The sequence below is a fragment of the Meriones unguiculatus genome, chromosome 11 (genome assembly GCF_030254825.1).
Source record: "Meriones unguiculatus strain TT.TT164.6M chromosome 11, Bangor_MerUng_6.1, whole genome shotgun sequence".
NCBI classification, from domain to species: Eukaryota; Metazoa; Chordata; class Mammalia; order Rodentia; family Muridae; genus Meriones; species Meriones unguiculatus.
The window spans coordinates 33,795,851-33,808,639 of NC_083359.1; the positions used below are offsets into that span (position 1 = coordinate 33,795,851).

The window sequence follows — 12,789 nt, forward strand, 5'->3', positions numbered from 1 at the left end:
ATCTTGCAAACGCATTAGCTGCTGTGCCCTGCACCCGCCCTACACCCTTTGTGCGATATGTTTTAATTCCAGACGTGCTCTTATTTAACCTACCCAGCAATCTAAAGAGTTAGTTATATTAGTCCCTATTTCACAGATTACAAATTCTGAGGCTCTGAGAGGTTAAGTTCTTGCCCAGCTCACACAACTAAAGAACAGTGCTTATCGGATCCTTATTTGATAGCTCCTCGTTTGTTGCATATAAAAACACACCCCTGCCCCAGTCTGGTGGAACCACAGTCTCCCACAGCGCAGCCATGAATTATTAACCAAAGCCAATCACCAGACACAGTTCACAGTCACTGAAAACCTGAGCGTGAAGCAGGCAGATGGACACATCAGTGTCTACTCTGCCAGGGGCTTTTTCAGTGTCACAGTGTCTCTTTGTCTCTGTGAAGTTTTACATTTGGTCTAGATTGGGCTTTTAATCAGCTTCCCATCTCTCTATCAAATGCCTGCAACGGGGAGCTTACAAAGAGGGAAGATTTATTATAGATTACCATTTTAGAGGCTTCAGTCTGTAACTGAGTGACTTTCTTGCCTTGAGCTTGCATCGAGGCAACAGATCTTGACAGGAGCATGTGACAGAGAAAAACTGCTCACTTCATGGCCAGACAGCAAGAGATGGGAAGAAAAGGCTGAGGTCCTACTCTCTCCTCTTCAGGGCACACCTCTGGTGATCTGGGGTCCTCTCTTTAAGTCTTACCTCCTGAGGGCTCCATCACTTCCCATAAAGCACTTAGCCGGGGACCAAGCCACTAACACACAGGCCTGAAGCAAGGAGAACAATCATCCAGGTTAAGAAAGAGATAGTGAGAGCATCACCCTTTCCATCCCATTGTGTCTCAGCTTGCCAAGTCTGTTCAAAGATTTTGAAACAGAGTCTCCTGGGCTTCCAGAACTAACCTGAGGAAAGAACAGCCAGAAACACAGGGATTTTTGAATGAGTGTTTTAGGGCCAGGAAGACGGCTCTGTGGCTAAAAAATGCCAGCTGTGCAACCCCATGACCTGAGTTCTTTCTCTGGAGTCCCATCAGTGGTTCAAAGTCATGATCCTCTACTGCAAGATGGGAGTCCAAGACAGGTGAATTGCACAATAGCAGAAAACAAGAGAGACCCTGTTTTGGGCTTGAACTAACTACCAAAAGTTGTCCTCTGACCTTCACATGGGCATGACAGCATGTGGTTATTCTAGACAGAGGCAGCACTGGGAATCCTTGAAAGTGGCTGTCTTGGGGAGCCGCTGGTGCCATGTGTTGATTTCCTGGCTCCCTGTTCTCTGGCTGAACCCCTGGAAAAGTGATGTATGGTGCAGTTTTCCAGCCTTGACAAGGCCTTTGCTGCTTCAGTTGCATGGTTTGTTTATCTGTCTGATTTAGCCACTAAGACTTGGTGATTAGTACCAGTTCACACCCTTCAAGATGGGGCCTTAGAGAGTTATTTTTGCCAAATAATCAGTTTGGCCAGATCTGGCTGAGGAGAATGAGTAGTGGGTGCAGGCATTTGGGATCCAACTCAATCAACAAATAAATATGGCCTGCTGGCTAGACTCCTAGGGCTGGGGCGTCTGTTGCTCTAGAGCTCGCAGGAGGCCAGCTTTTCGAAGGGCAAATGGGCATGACAAATACAAGACAGAGCCAGGACAAAGACTGCAGTTTGGGGTGGGCCAGCCAGCGGCAGGTGGAAAAGCCAGAAGGGGGCTGGAATTCAAGTCATGAAGCCAAGACTTGGCCTCTGAGCTGTTGCGCAAACTATCAATTGGAGATGCAGCAGCCCGAGGTCCGGACAGAAAGATGACTTGGCGAAGTCGCTGCCAAGTTAGAAGCAAAATTCTGGGGTCAGAATACATCCTCTGCCTTCCTCCTGGGGGTAGCCTTACTGCAGAATATCTTTACCTTCCCACTGACTCAGGGCACAGCAGATCTGGGGCTATTGTGCAAAACGCCTGGATCTGCTGAACCGTCGGAAGTGGGGAGTCGGAAAAACAGCACGGCGCGTTGCCTATCGCAGCAGCGTGGGGGGCTGCAGCTGATGGACCGTGTCTCTTGTCTTCCTTGCCAGGTACACCAAACCGCTCACCTTTGCCGACTGCATTAGCGATGAGTTGCCGCTGGGATGGGAGGAAGCCTATGATCCACAGGTTGGAGATTACTTCATAGACCACAACACCAGTGAGTTCTTCGCCACCCGTCCCCTTCCCAGACCCCTTTCTCATGCCCATCTCCTCCCCTCCTCACGCCCACCTCCACGGAAGTACCAGCAGAGCCTTGAAGGCAGATTGTGTTTTGTTGAATGTAGACTTAGAGATGTCAGTGCAGATATAGATAGATAATGTATGCTCATGTGAAAACAACAGTTTGGAAGGGTTTTTAATAGAATATGAAACTTCTCTCAGCTCCATCCAGCTCCCCAATTTTAGAGGAACATTATTAACAATTTGATTTCTTCTTTATCAATTCAATATATCATTTCTAGAATATTTCCAATAGTTTGTGTATGTGCCTATATTCATATTCTTCGTATATGTTTATGAATGTTTTTTCCTCTTAAAGAATAGATGCAAGTTGTCATTTTCCAGTATCTGAAGCCCTAGCAAGCCTCTAGCAATGTAGATGCACGTATGTCCTTAGTAGATTAGTGTGTGAGTCAGCCCACTTTCGTTTCCTATCTGTGACCACAGTATTTTGATCTAAGATGAATATTCCCGCTGTCGCTCTCTCCTTCTGGGACCATGATGGAGGAACTATCTGAGAAAGGCAGAAGCATGCCGTGGAGGAAGATAGGGACGGATGTGTAGCTGAGGAGAGGCAGCGTGTGCATATTGTGAGCCAAGACCAATGCTGTCCTCTGAAATGAGGTACAGTGCGTCAGGGATTGCCTATGTTCCTGTGTCTTTAGAACCGTAAAATACTCTTTCGGTTCAATGGGATGAGCCTGGCAAAGGCTAAAGGCTGAGGGTCGGCCACCAACTCCTAACTGTTCACTGCATCTTGAGCGCACCCTCAACTGTGTGCGGTGGCAGGCTCAGTAGGCAGTGTCTTTTTCAGTTCTCCTGGGGACCCTGTCGTGTGCTACAGGCTCCTTCATCTTATTGAGATTTAGAGGTAGCACCTGGCTGCTCCATACTGAGAAATAAAAACATGGGTGAGCATGATGGTGCACACCCCTAATCCCAGCACTAGGGAGGATGAGCAAGAAGATGGCGGATTTGAGGCCAACTGGAATACACAGTGATTTTTTTTCCAGGACAGCCATCTCCAAAAGGGGAAAGGAGAAAACATGGCTGAGCCGGGATTTGAACTGATACCGAAGAATGGAGTTGTGCTTCTGTTCCTCCACCTCTTCTTCTAAATTTCCTTTGCCTGTTCTCGCTGTGTCTTCTGGGGAAGTTACTGTGTCTAATTCTGTCTCGTTCCAAGCCTTCTCCCACCAAGGTACACAGTAGGTGTGCACTTAACCCTTGCCAAGCAGAGAAGGGCGTATATGAATGCATGAAGGCATGAGTAAGTGGATGAATGGGCAGACTGCTGTTGGCAACAAAGCGTAGAAGAATATCTGGGAGACAGCTAATGGCATTAATGGCATTGTTGGGGATAGCAAAGGGTTTTTTTTATTAGCACTCATGATTGCATACTGGATAATGAGGAGTAAATATGCCTAATTGAGTGTGTGTGGGGAACGAGGTTAATGCTTGGAGGGCCGCATCAGATGCTGGGTTAATCGCTGATGTACGGAAGTCCTAATCAGTCCTTTCCTGTTCCTAATTGCTGAGAGCATCCCACTCATTAAAATCTCATGGCAGGAGTGGGATTTTAAGGTGCTTCTGGGAGTTGCTGGAGAGACAAAAGGGAGGAGGAACTAGCAGGCCGTGGCGGAGTGAATTCTCCAGGGGATGATGGCAGAAGCGGGGTGTGTGTGTGTGTGTGTGCCGATGCAGAGGTGTAATGAAATGGGACCCAGCGGGAAGAGTGTTATCTGGTAGTCTCTTAGGCTACTGGTTTCCCTTCGGTTTGGGAGTAGTGTTGTTGGATGGAAGAGGCCACATCTCTAGGTGGCAGTATGGAGACAAATGCAAGAGGGTGTGACAGCTGGGTGTGACAGCTGTGTATCACAGCTTCAGTCATCCAGAGCCATTGAGTGGGAGCAATCTTACTCACACGTGTTGTTCTTGGGCAAAATTCTTCTCCAAATCTCTCTTAGTTTGCTTTCTGTGGCTGTAACAACTTCACTTAGGTTAAGTTGACATAAAACTAACCAACAGATCCATTGGGAATGGACTCCACCACTCTGCATTTGATTGGTTGTGGTTTTCTGTAATGGTCTCCATCTGTTGCAAAGAGAAGTTTCCCAGATGTGGAGGGAAGAATGTGCTTACCTGTGGGTATAAGGATAAGTGTTTACACACTGTTTAGTGATGGTTTAGTAAATTATTGGTTGTAGATTCTCCTCCAATCACTATTATTTCGTTAGCACCGAGCAGTTTCCTGGGTTTCCAGTACCAGACTTGGTTTCCCTCTCGTTGAGCAGATCTTAAATCCAATTAAAGAGCTGTTGGTTACCACCAAGGGGTGTGCCACTACTGCATCCTTAGGTTTACCATGCTACGCTGATCATTGATTTGCTTCATAGGAGTCATAGCTGGATAAGACTGTTAGTTGCCTCCTTCATTTGGAAGCTTGCATGTGTCTTCTGGTACATTAAAGCTACTCCTTGAGGAGAGGACATTCAGGTCAAATCCAGCTCAAGGCCACCCCTCCCCCCCTTTGAGACAGGGTTTCTCTGTGTAACCTTGGCTGTCCTGGACTCACTTTGTAGACCAGGCTGACTTCAAACTCACAAAGATCCTCCTGCCTCTACCTCCCCAAGTGCTGGGATTATAGCCGTGAGCCACCATGCCTAGCTAAGGCTCTCATTTTTTAAAATGAAATTTTTCCATAGGTTTAGACTATTTCTTGGCTAGTTTTAATTTGTAGTTCTCTGCATCGTAACAGTGTTGCTATTCCCCAGATGTTCAACTGTTTTTTAAAACAGTTGCTCTTCAGAAAATACTACGTTGTTAACTGTGAAAAACAGATGCGTGGTATATATAAGAAGCAAGAGGGGATGGGTGTGGCGGTACACACCTTTGATCTCGTGAGAGGTCGGAGAGGCTATGCAAAGTGCCTGAGTGTAGCATTTGTATACCTTGCATGGGGAATGTATGTATAGGTAGAGATCTGGAGCATACGGCAGAGAGAATGAAGTGGTTCTCCATGATGACTACAGGGGATGATGTTTTTGGTTGTACATCTTGTAGCATGCTTAATTGTCCAACTGTGTCCTAACTTTATACATGTCGACAACATGAAGAACTTGAGTAAAAACAAAACCTGAAAAGAATATTTAGCCACGATGATCTTGACAAGTCTACCCAGGTAGGGCATTATCTATTGTAAGGGACAGCCATGGCGGCAGGAGGGCTGGGCTGTGGAAGAGCCACTTTACAGAATGACCAGTTCAGAACCAGCAGCATTTAACATGACTCCTCCATCAAAGGACCTTCTGAGTGCCTAGTTCCCCAAAGAGTAGACCTCTAGAGTTGTTGGTACAATTGCTTTACATATGGAAATGTGGTAGAGGAGGGAGCTCTTTATGTCTAACCCTACCTCACATCAAATTAAAAAATGGGCCATTGCCCTAAACATTATAAAGCTAAAATTATAAAAACACTGAAAAGAAAACACAGGTAAAGCCCAAGGCTAGTGTGATAGCATGTGTCCAGTCTCAGCACTAGATAGTAGACTTAATCTTAGCTAAAATGCTGAGGAGTGAGTGTTCCTGTATTAGAGAGACTAGAGTAGGGAACCGTTTGAGACCTCAAGACCCATTGTAGGGGTGGGAAGAAAAGGGGGGAAAATGAAATAGGAGAAAATATGAAACATTTTGAAACACACACACACATATTTGGACAATACACAAAAAGCACAGACCAAAAAAATGTAATAAGTTTAGCTTCATCAACTAAAGCCTCTTTTTTTTTTTATTTTATTTTCAAAAGACGCCACTAAGAAGCTGACAGTGCAGGCACAGCGTCCACATTCAGAATATACAAAGGACTCTTACAGCAAGGAGCACAGATTTGTGCATGCTATTTACCATGTGTTTATGCAAACGTATCTACCTGAATTGTAAAAATTATTTTATGACAAATTACTATAGGAGGAATTACTGGTCCAGGATATTGATATGTTAAGCCTCTGTTTCTATCTTATATTATTACACTATTCTATTTTATATTGCTAACAAAGGATAGGGTACCGATTCATGTTATTTGATACTGATTAGTGATTGTCTTTTCCTTTTATACTGAGCCATAGCAGGTAGCCTGGAAGCTCTATTATACCCTTACTCCTTCTTTGCTTGTTATCAGACAGAACTTGCTGTTCAGTTTGAAAACTGATCCTGCTTTATTTATTTATTTATTTATTTATTTATTTATTTGGTTGTGTGGCTAATCCAGATGGAATTGCTTTGCCATTTAGTGAGTTTAACCCATTTATATTTATTGGCTGTAATAGACTCATCAACATAAAATGAATTTCTGTACATCATACTCTTACTTTTCCAGTGCTGGATTCCACAGCCCACAGACACAATACGTACTTGTGTGGCGCTGACCTCTGTCGCTCTGGGGTCTGTTTCAGAAACCACTCAGATCGAGGATCCGAGGGTGCAATGGCGGCGGGAGCAGGAGCACATGCTGAAGGATTACCTGGTGGTGGCCCAGGAGGCTCTGAGTGCCCAGAAGGAGATCTACCAGGTGAAGCAGCAGCGCCTGGAGCTGGCGCAGCAGGAGTATCAGCAGCTGCATGCCGTCTGGGAGCATAAGCTGGGCTCCCAGGTCAGCTGTGAGTACCTCCCATTGCTGCAGCCATTGCCAGCATCCCCGACTCGTGCAGCAGGGACTGAGTACTGACAGTAGCTTCAGGACTCAAATCTTCCCCCTCTCCCCTCTTCATTCCTTGCACAAACTATTGTACTCTCTGTTGTTCCTCCTATTACTTTTTTTCTTTCCTTTGTTCTCCGTGCACATGCATTGCATATACATGTATGTGCTGATGCTGGCACCCTTCCATAGATGTGGAAGCCAGAGGAGGATGTCGGGTATCCTGCCCTATTACTCATGTCTCTATGCCCTTGAGACAGGCTCTCTCCCTGGAGGTGGGCTGGTGGCCGTAGTGATCTTTCTGTCTTCCTCTCCCGCATTCTCTTCCCCCAATTGCTGTAGTTACAGGCACACACATGTGGTGTCTGGCTTTTTACATGAGTTTTGAGGATCCACACTCAGGTCCTTAGGAGTTCACAGCAAGTGCTCTTACCTGCTGAGCCATCTCCCCAGCACCCCACTACTTCCGTGTCAGGCATCAATTCATTTGCCATTTGTGCCTTGCTTCATTCTGTTTCATTGGTAAACATTTTGGAATGTTAACCAGATCTCACATCACTTCACTTAAAGCTTATCCACAGCTATGGGAGATGGGGAGCAGGGAGTTTAATCAGTATGAAATATTTGCTTTGGGGAGAAAAAAAGTTCTAGAAGTGGATGATTAATAATGATAGACTGTAACACCTCTAACCACAGCAGGAATACACTTTCATGCTTCTCGTTTTCTTTATTCTTTTCTTATATGATACATCCTGACCACAGCCTCCCATCCTCTCACTTGCTTCCACCTCCCCTCTCCCCAAAGATCCTCTGCTCTTCTGTTTCCCTTCAGAGGCGAGCTGGCCCAGTGATAGCAGCTGAACATGGCAGAAGAAGATGTAATAAGACTTGGCACAAACCATCATTTCAAGGCTGGATGAAGCAACCCAGTGGGAGGGAAAGGGTCTCAAAAGTAGGCAAAAGAGTCAAAGTCACCCCACTCCACTGCTAGGAGTCCCACAAAACCCCCAAGCTAAACAACTATAGCAAGTACACAGAGGACCTAGTGCAGGCTCAGTGATTGCTCCTTTAGTCTCTGTGAGCCCCAGTGAGCCCTGCTTAGTTGATTCTATGGGCCATGTTCCCCTGGTATCCCTGTTTCCTCTGGCTCCTCTTTGGCAAGATTCCCCGAGCTCTGCCTAATGTTTGGTGTGGGTCTCTATATCTGCTCCCATCAGCTGATTAGGCCACAGCAAGATTTTTAGCCACAGCGCCATTGACATTTGGAGTAGGCACTGAGGATGTTGTGCATATAGATGGATGTTCAGCATCCTTCTGGTCTCTCTTCACTTGGTACCAGCCGTGCCCCTTCTCTGCAAGTTGTAACAAACAAAAACATTGCCAGACATCTCGGTGTGCCATAGAAGGCAAAACTGGCTCCATTTGAAAGCCACCCGTCTAGGGAAAGCACTTCGTATAATTTCCTTAGAAACATGTTGATGGCTAATTAATTATCCTCATCGACGCATAGCTCCATGTTTAAAATGGGGCTTAGCTCAAAGTCCCAAGCTGGCTTGAGAGGATTTACACTTTACTTTTTATATACATGTGTATATGGATACATGTGTGTATGCCATGATGCCTCTATGAAGGCCAAAGAACGGCTCATCAGGCATGGCAGCAAGTATCTTTATCTACCAAGTTATTTTATCTGTCCAGTTATTTATTATTTTTAATATTAATTAATTAGTGTGTATGTGCCCATGAAATTATATGCATGCATGTATGTGGTGTCCATGTGTGTGAATGGGGAAGGCGTATGTCTGTATGTGTGAAGAAGCCAGAAGAAGGCCTCAGCTACTTCAGAGCTGGAATTTCGGACATTTGTGGGTTGTCTAGCTTATTATATGCATGCTGAGACGTAATCTATGTATGTTTAAAGGCGTGCTCTTGCAATGTAGCCCTGACTGACCTGAACTCACTATGTAGACCAGGCTGGTCCCTGACTCACAGAGATACACCTACTCCTGCCTCCCAAGTGTTGGGGTTAGAGGACTGTGCCACCGTGCCTGGTCCCATGTAATATTTTCACTGGCAGCACCGGAGATAGATTACCTGCTTTCAAGTGCCAGCTGCTGGCTCTGTGACCTTGTAATTTCTTCTTTATAACACTGATCTACCAATAGTATGCTTTCTGGGCATCTTTATGGGATTTGAACTTCAACGAATGGACGCGATGGTGCGTATCACATTGTTCATTCATCGAAAAATATATTATTTATTAGTACTGTGAATGAATTTTCACAGATCCCTGGCGCCAAAACTATGAGCTGAGACTTCCTAATCTATGAAACCAAAATCTAAAATGTTCCAAAATCTAGAGTGGTTTAAGTGCCACTTTGATGCCACAAGTGGACTTGTGCCGTATACAGAGGTACTTAATAAAACTGTCTAAGTTACTTTCAAGCCAGATCTGATAGCATGTGTCTTTAAGACCAGTACTCAGGTAGAGGCAGGTGGGTCTCTGTGAGTTTGAGAGCAGCGTGGTCTACACAGTGAGCTCCAGGTTGGCCTAGGCTACATAGTGAGACCCTGCCTCAAAATAAGTAAATAAATAAAGTTACTTTCAGTTCATATCAAACATGAATATATCTCCTATTTTTTGCCTTGGGTCCTATCCCCAGGATACCTCATTATGTATATGTAAGAATTTCGAAATGTAAAAATTCTGAAACCGATCCAGCCCCACACATTTCAAATAGGAATGCTCTGCCTGAAAATAACCAACCGGCGAAAGACAGGAAGTTAGTGATACAGTTCTTCAGCCCATTAGTGTAACTTTCAGACATCCGCCTGAGCTGAGCCAGCCTCACAGGCCACCCCCATGGGGTTATATCAGGCAACTAGAGCCAGGCAAGCCAGGAATTGTCAAATCCCAGCCCAGTGATCCCAGTGAAAGGAGGTATGGCCAAAGCCTCATCTTGATCTTCTTTGGGGTTTTATAAATTTTCTTGGATGACAGACTGGTGAGGCCACATGCCTGTCCTCTAACTCAGGTAGCTTGCCGGGGCTTGTGAAGATTTCATCATTTGGCTTTGGCTGCAGCGAGTACCAATCACAGGTGGGGCCATACCCTGGGATAGACTTTATCGTCAACTCTCTGGTGTAATCTCTAGCCCCATGGGGAAGGACAAAGAAACCAGTATGTACTGTGGACCTACTGTATGCCTAGAGAGAGATAAGCAAGGCCCTCCACTTACACACACCCTCTTTGCAAGATAGTGCTGTTTCTATTCTATGGGCAAGAAAACCGAGGCCCAGAATGGCAGGCAGCCTCCTCTAGAGTCACATGCAGAGCAGCAGGCACCTTGATACTCAGGCAGCTCTGATCTCAAAATCTTGATCCCCTTCATTTAATCCAAGTTGACAAGTTACTTGTGAAGGTTCCTGACCTACATCTGGCTCCTCCCAGCCTGAAACAGGTGAGGGCTTGGGAGATCTGGGTTCTTTGGAGCCTTGCTATGCTCCTTCCCCTCTCCAGACTTTGATTTCCCAGCTGGAAAAAAAAAAAAGAATCCTTGGGACCCCATGGGAGGGGGGGCAGTGGGAGAGCCGAGATGGCTCAGCATATAAAAGTGGCTGCCAATATGCCTGACAATCTGAGTGTGCTGGCTAGTTTTATGTCAGCTTGACACAGGCTACAGTCATCTGAGAGGAAGAAACCTCCAATTGAGAAAATGCCACCATAAGACTGGACTGTAAGTCTATAGGACATGTTGTTAGTTAACCATTAGTGGCATCTCCGTGCTGGTGGTCTTGGGTGCTATAAGAAAGCAGGCTGAGCAAGCCAGTAAGCATCATTCTCTGTGGCTTCTGCTTCAGCTCCTGCCCCCAGATTCCTGCTTTGAGCTCCTGTCCTGACTTCCCTGAATGATGTCCTATAAGCTGTAAGAGGAAATAAACTTTTCCCTTCTCACGGTGCTCAGTCATAGTGGGTTTTGTTTATTTGTTTTGTTTTATCTTACTTGTATCATAATACGATCTGGAGGCTACAAAGCAGATGATCGCCTACTTGGACAACCTCAGAAGAGGGGAAATGGACAGAAAATAGGGAAACTGACAGTTCTGTACTTACGTAGAACATAAAACTTGGCGTAGCGCCAGCTATCTCTGGAAACAGGTGCACAGAGAAGAGAGTCTCAATAGATTGTCCGAGACAGACCACATCCCATCTTGGTACAGCTAGGTGATTACCCATCTCTAACCTGGCAAAAGGCTGAAGGTATGTACTGGAGTCCTTGGACTGGGAGATTAGAGGGCACCAATCAATAGAAAAGCCAGGATATGCCATGCCAAAACATAATTATTATTTGAACATGGATGCAGGCTTTGGAGAATTCAATCCTCATGTTTCTTTTGATGCAGACTATCCCCAGGCTTGGTAGGACTCTGGGAGACCTGGCCAGAAGAGAGATGTAAACAGAATAAATAAAAACATGAATGAATGAATGAATGAATGAATGACACAGGCAGTTCCTGATTGAGATAGCCAATAAAGTCATGGACCACACAGTGTATAAACAAGTAAGTTAACCTACTCTTTAGCATGTGCTAAAGAGCACATTTAGCAGCTGAGATATCCAGATATCCTGGTAACAGAAGAAATAGAGACCAACCACACATAAAATAGAGGCTCAGGGGGAAGTAGGAAATACTCATGAGAAGACAATCTCAGCAGAGGCTACATAGCCACGAGATAAGACTAGGGAACTGTATTTCAAATCAAGGAGACTTTCCAAGACCCACATGATGTTTTAGAAATCAAAACATGAGAAATAACAGCTATCTTGGAAGATTCGAAAATACAACTGAGGAAACCTTCTAGGAAGCAGAGCCAAAATACAGCGAGATTGGCAACAAGAGGAGAAAACAGAGCGCTGGTGCCGAAAGCCTGTTCCAGATCAGAGTGTAGCCGATGGAACTGTGGAAACAGAGGAAGAAGCCGCCGTGAAACAACTCAACAAAACTTCCCAGGACCGCAGGAGGGTTTCCACATTGAAAAGCTTCACCCAACACAGTGGATGATAGTCAGCAGGCCCATTTCCACCACTGGGAACAATGCCACCTCCTATAGGCAGCCGGAGGGAAAGATCAGGTCACACAGAAATGCTCAGGACTTAAGTTGCTCCATATTTCTTGCCCGTCAGACAGGAGAACTGGACCAGCACGATCCCTCTACATTTTTCAGGAAAGTCAGTTCTGACCTAAAAACCCCATAACTGCAAAACTATCTTTAAGTATAGAGTAGAATAAAGATATTTTGAGACATGTGGGATTTCAAAACTTTTGCTTCCTTCCTGTCTCCTTTCCCAGGCAGCCACTAGAAGTGAAGTTCTATCAAAATGATGGGGTAGTACAGAAAGAGAGACCCAAAATGCAGCAAACAGGAGAAGGGCGAAGAGGGAGGGTGCTGGAACAGCAAAGAGTGGTAGCCCATGGGTGATGGCTGTCCATACCCAACTCCCAGATCCCTTGGAAGCTGAATGCTTACTGACAGAAGGCATAGTGCCTGCACCCCAAGAGAGGGGATTTGAATACTGCAGAATGTGAGGTTGAGTTAGTGATGTGTTTGTGGACACTGAGCTAACATGCTAATGACAGTTATTCTCTCTAGAGATGAGAACAGAGCAGAAATGCTTAACAGGACAAGTAAGGGAAGTCAGCTAGCTGACTCTTCCCTGAGTCATTTGCAGATGACAATAGTACAGATACTGAAGACAGGCTTTTTGCCAAAAGGTGTGATATGTTGGGAGTATGTGCTGGTGAGAGAGGTGCAAGTGTGTGTT

The 12,789-nt window shown here is 45.4% G+C and overlaps 1 protein-coding gene across 1 annotated transcript in view; it reads left to right on the plus strand.

The window, feature by feature from the left end:
* Wwc1 (WW and C2 domain containing 1) overlaps positions 1 to 12,789 on the plus strand; it is a 142,034-nt gene that overhangs the window by 69,300 nt on the left and 59,945 nt on the right. The window contains exons 2-3 of the mRNA XM_021631511.2: positions 2,101 to 2,210; positions 6,723 to 6,926. Coding sequence (XP_021487186.1) covers positions 2,101 to 2,210; positions 6,723 to 6,926 — 314 coding nt within the window. The remainder of the gene's footprint in view (positions 1 to 2,100; positions 2,211 to 6,722; positions 6,927 to 12,789) is intronic.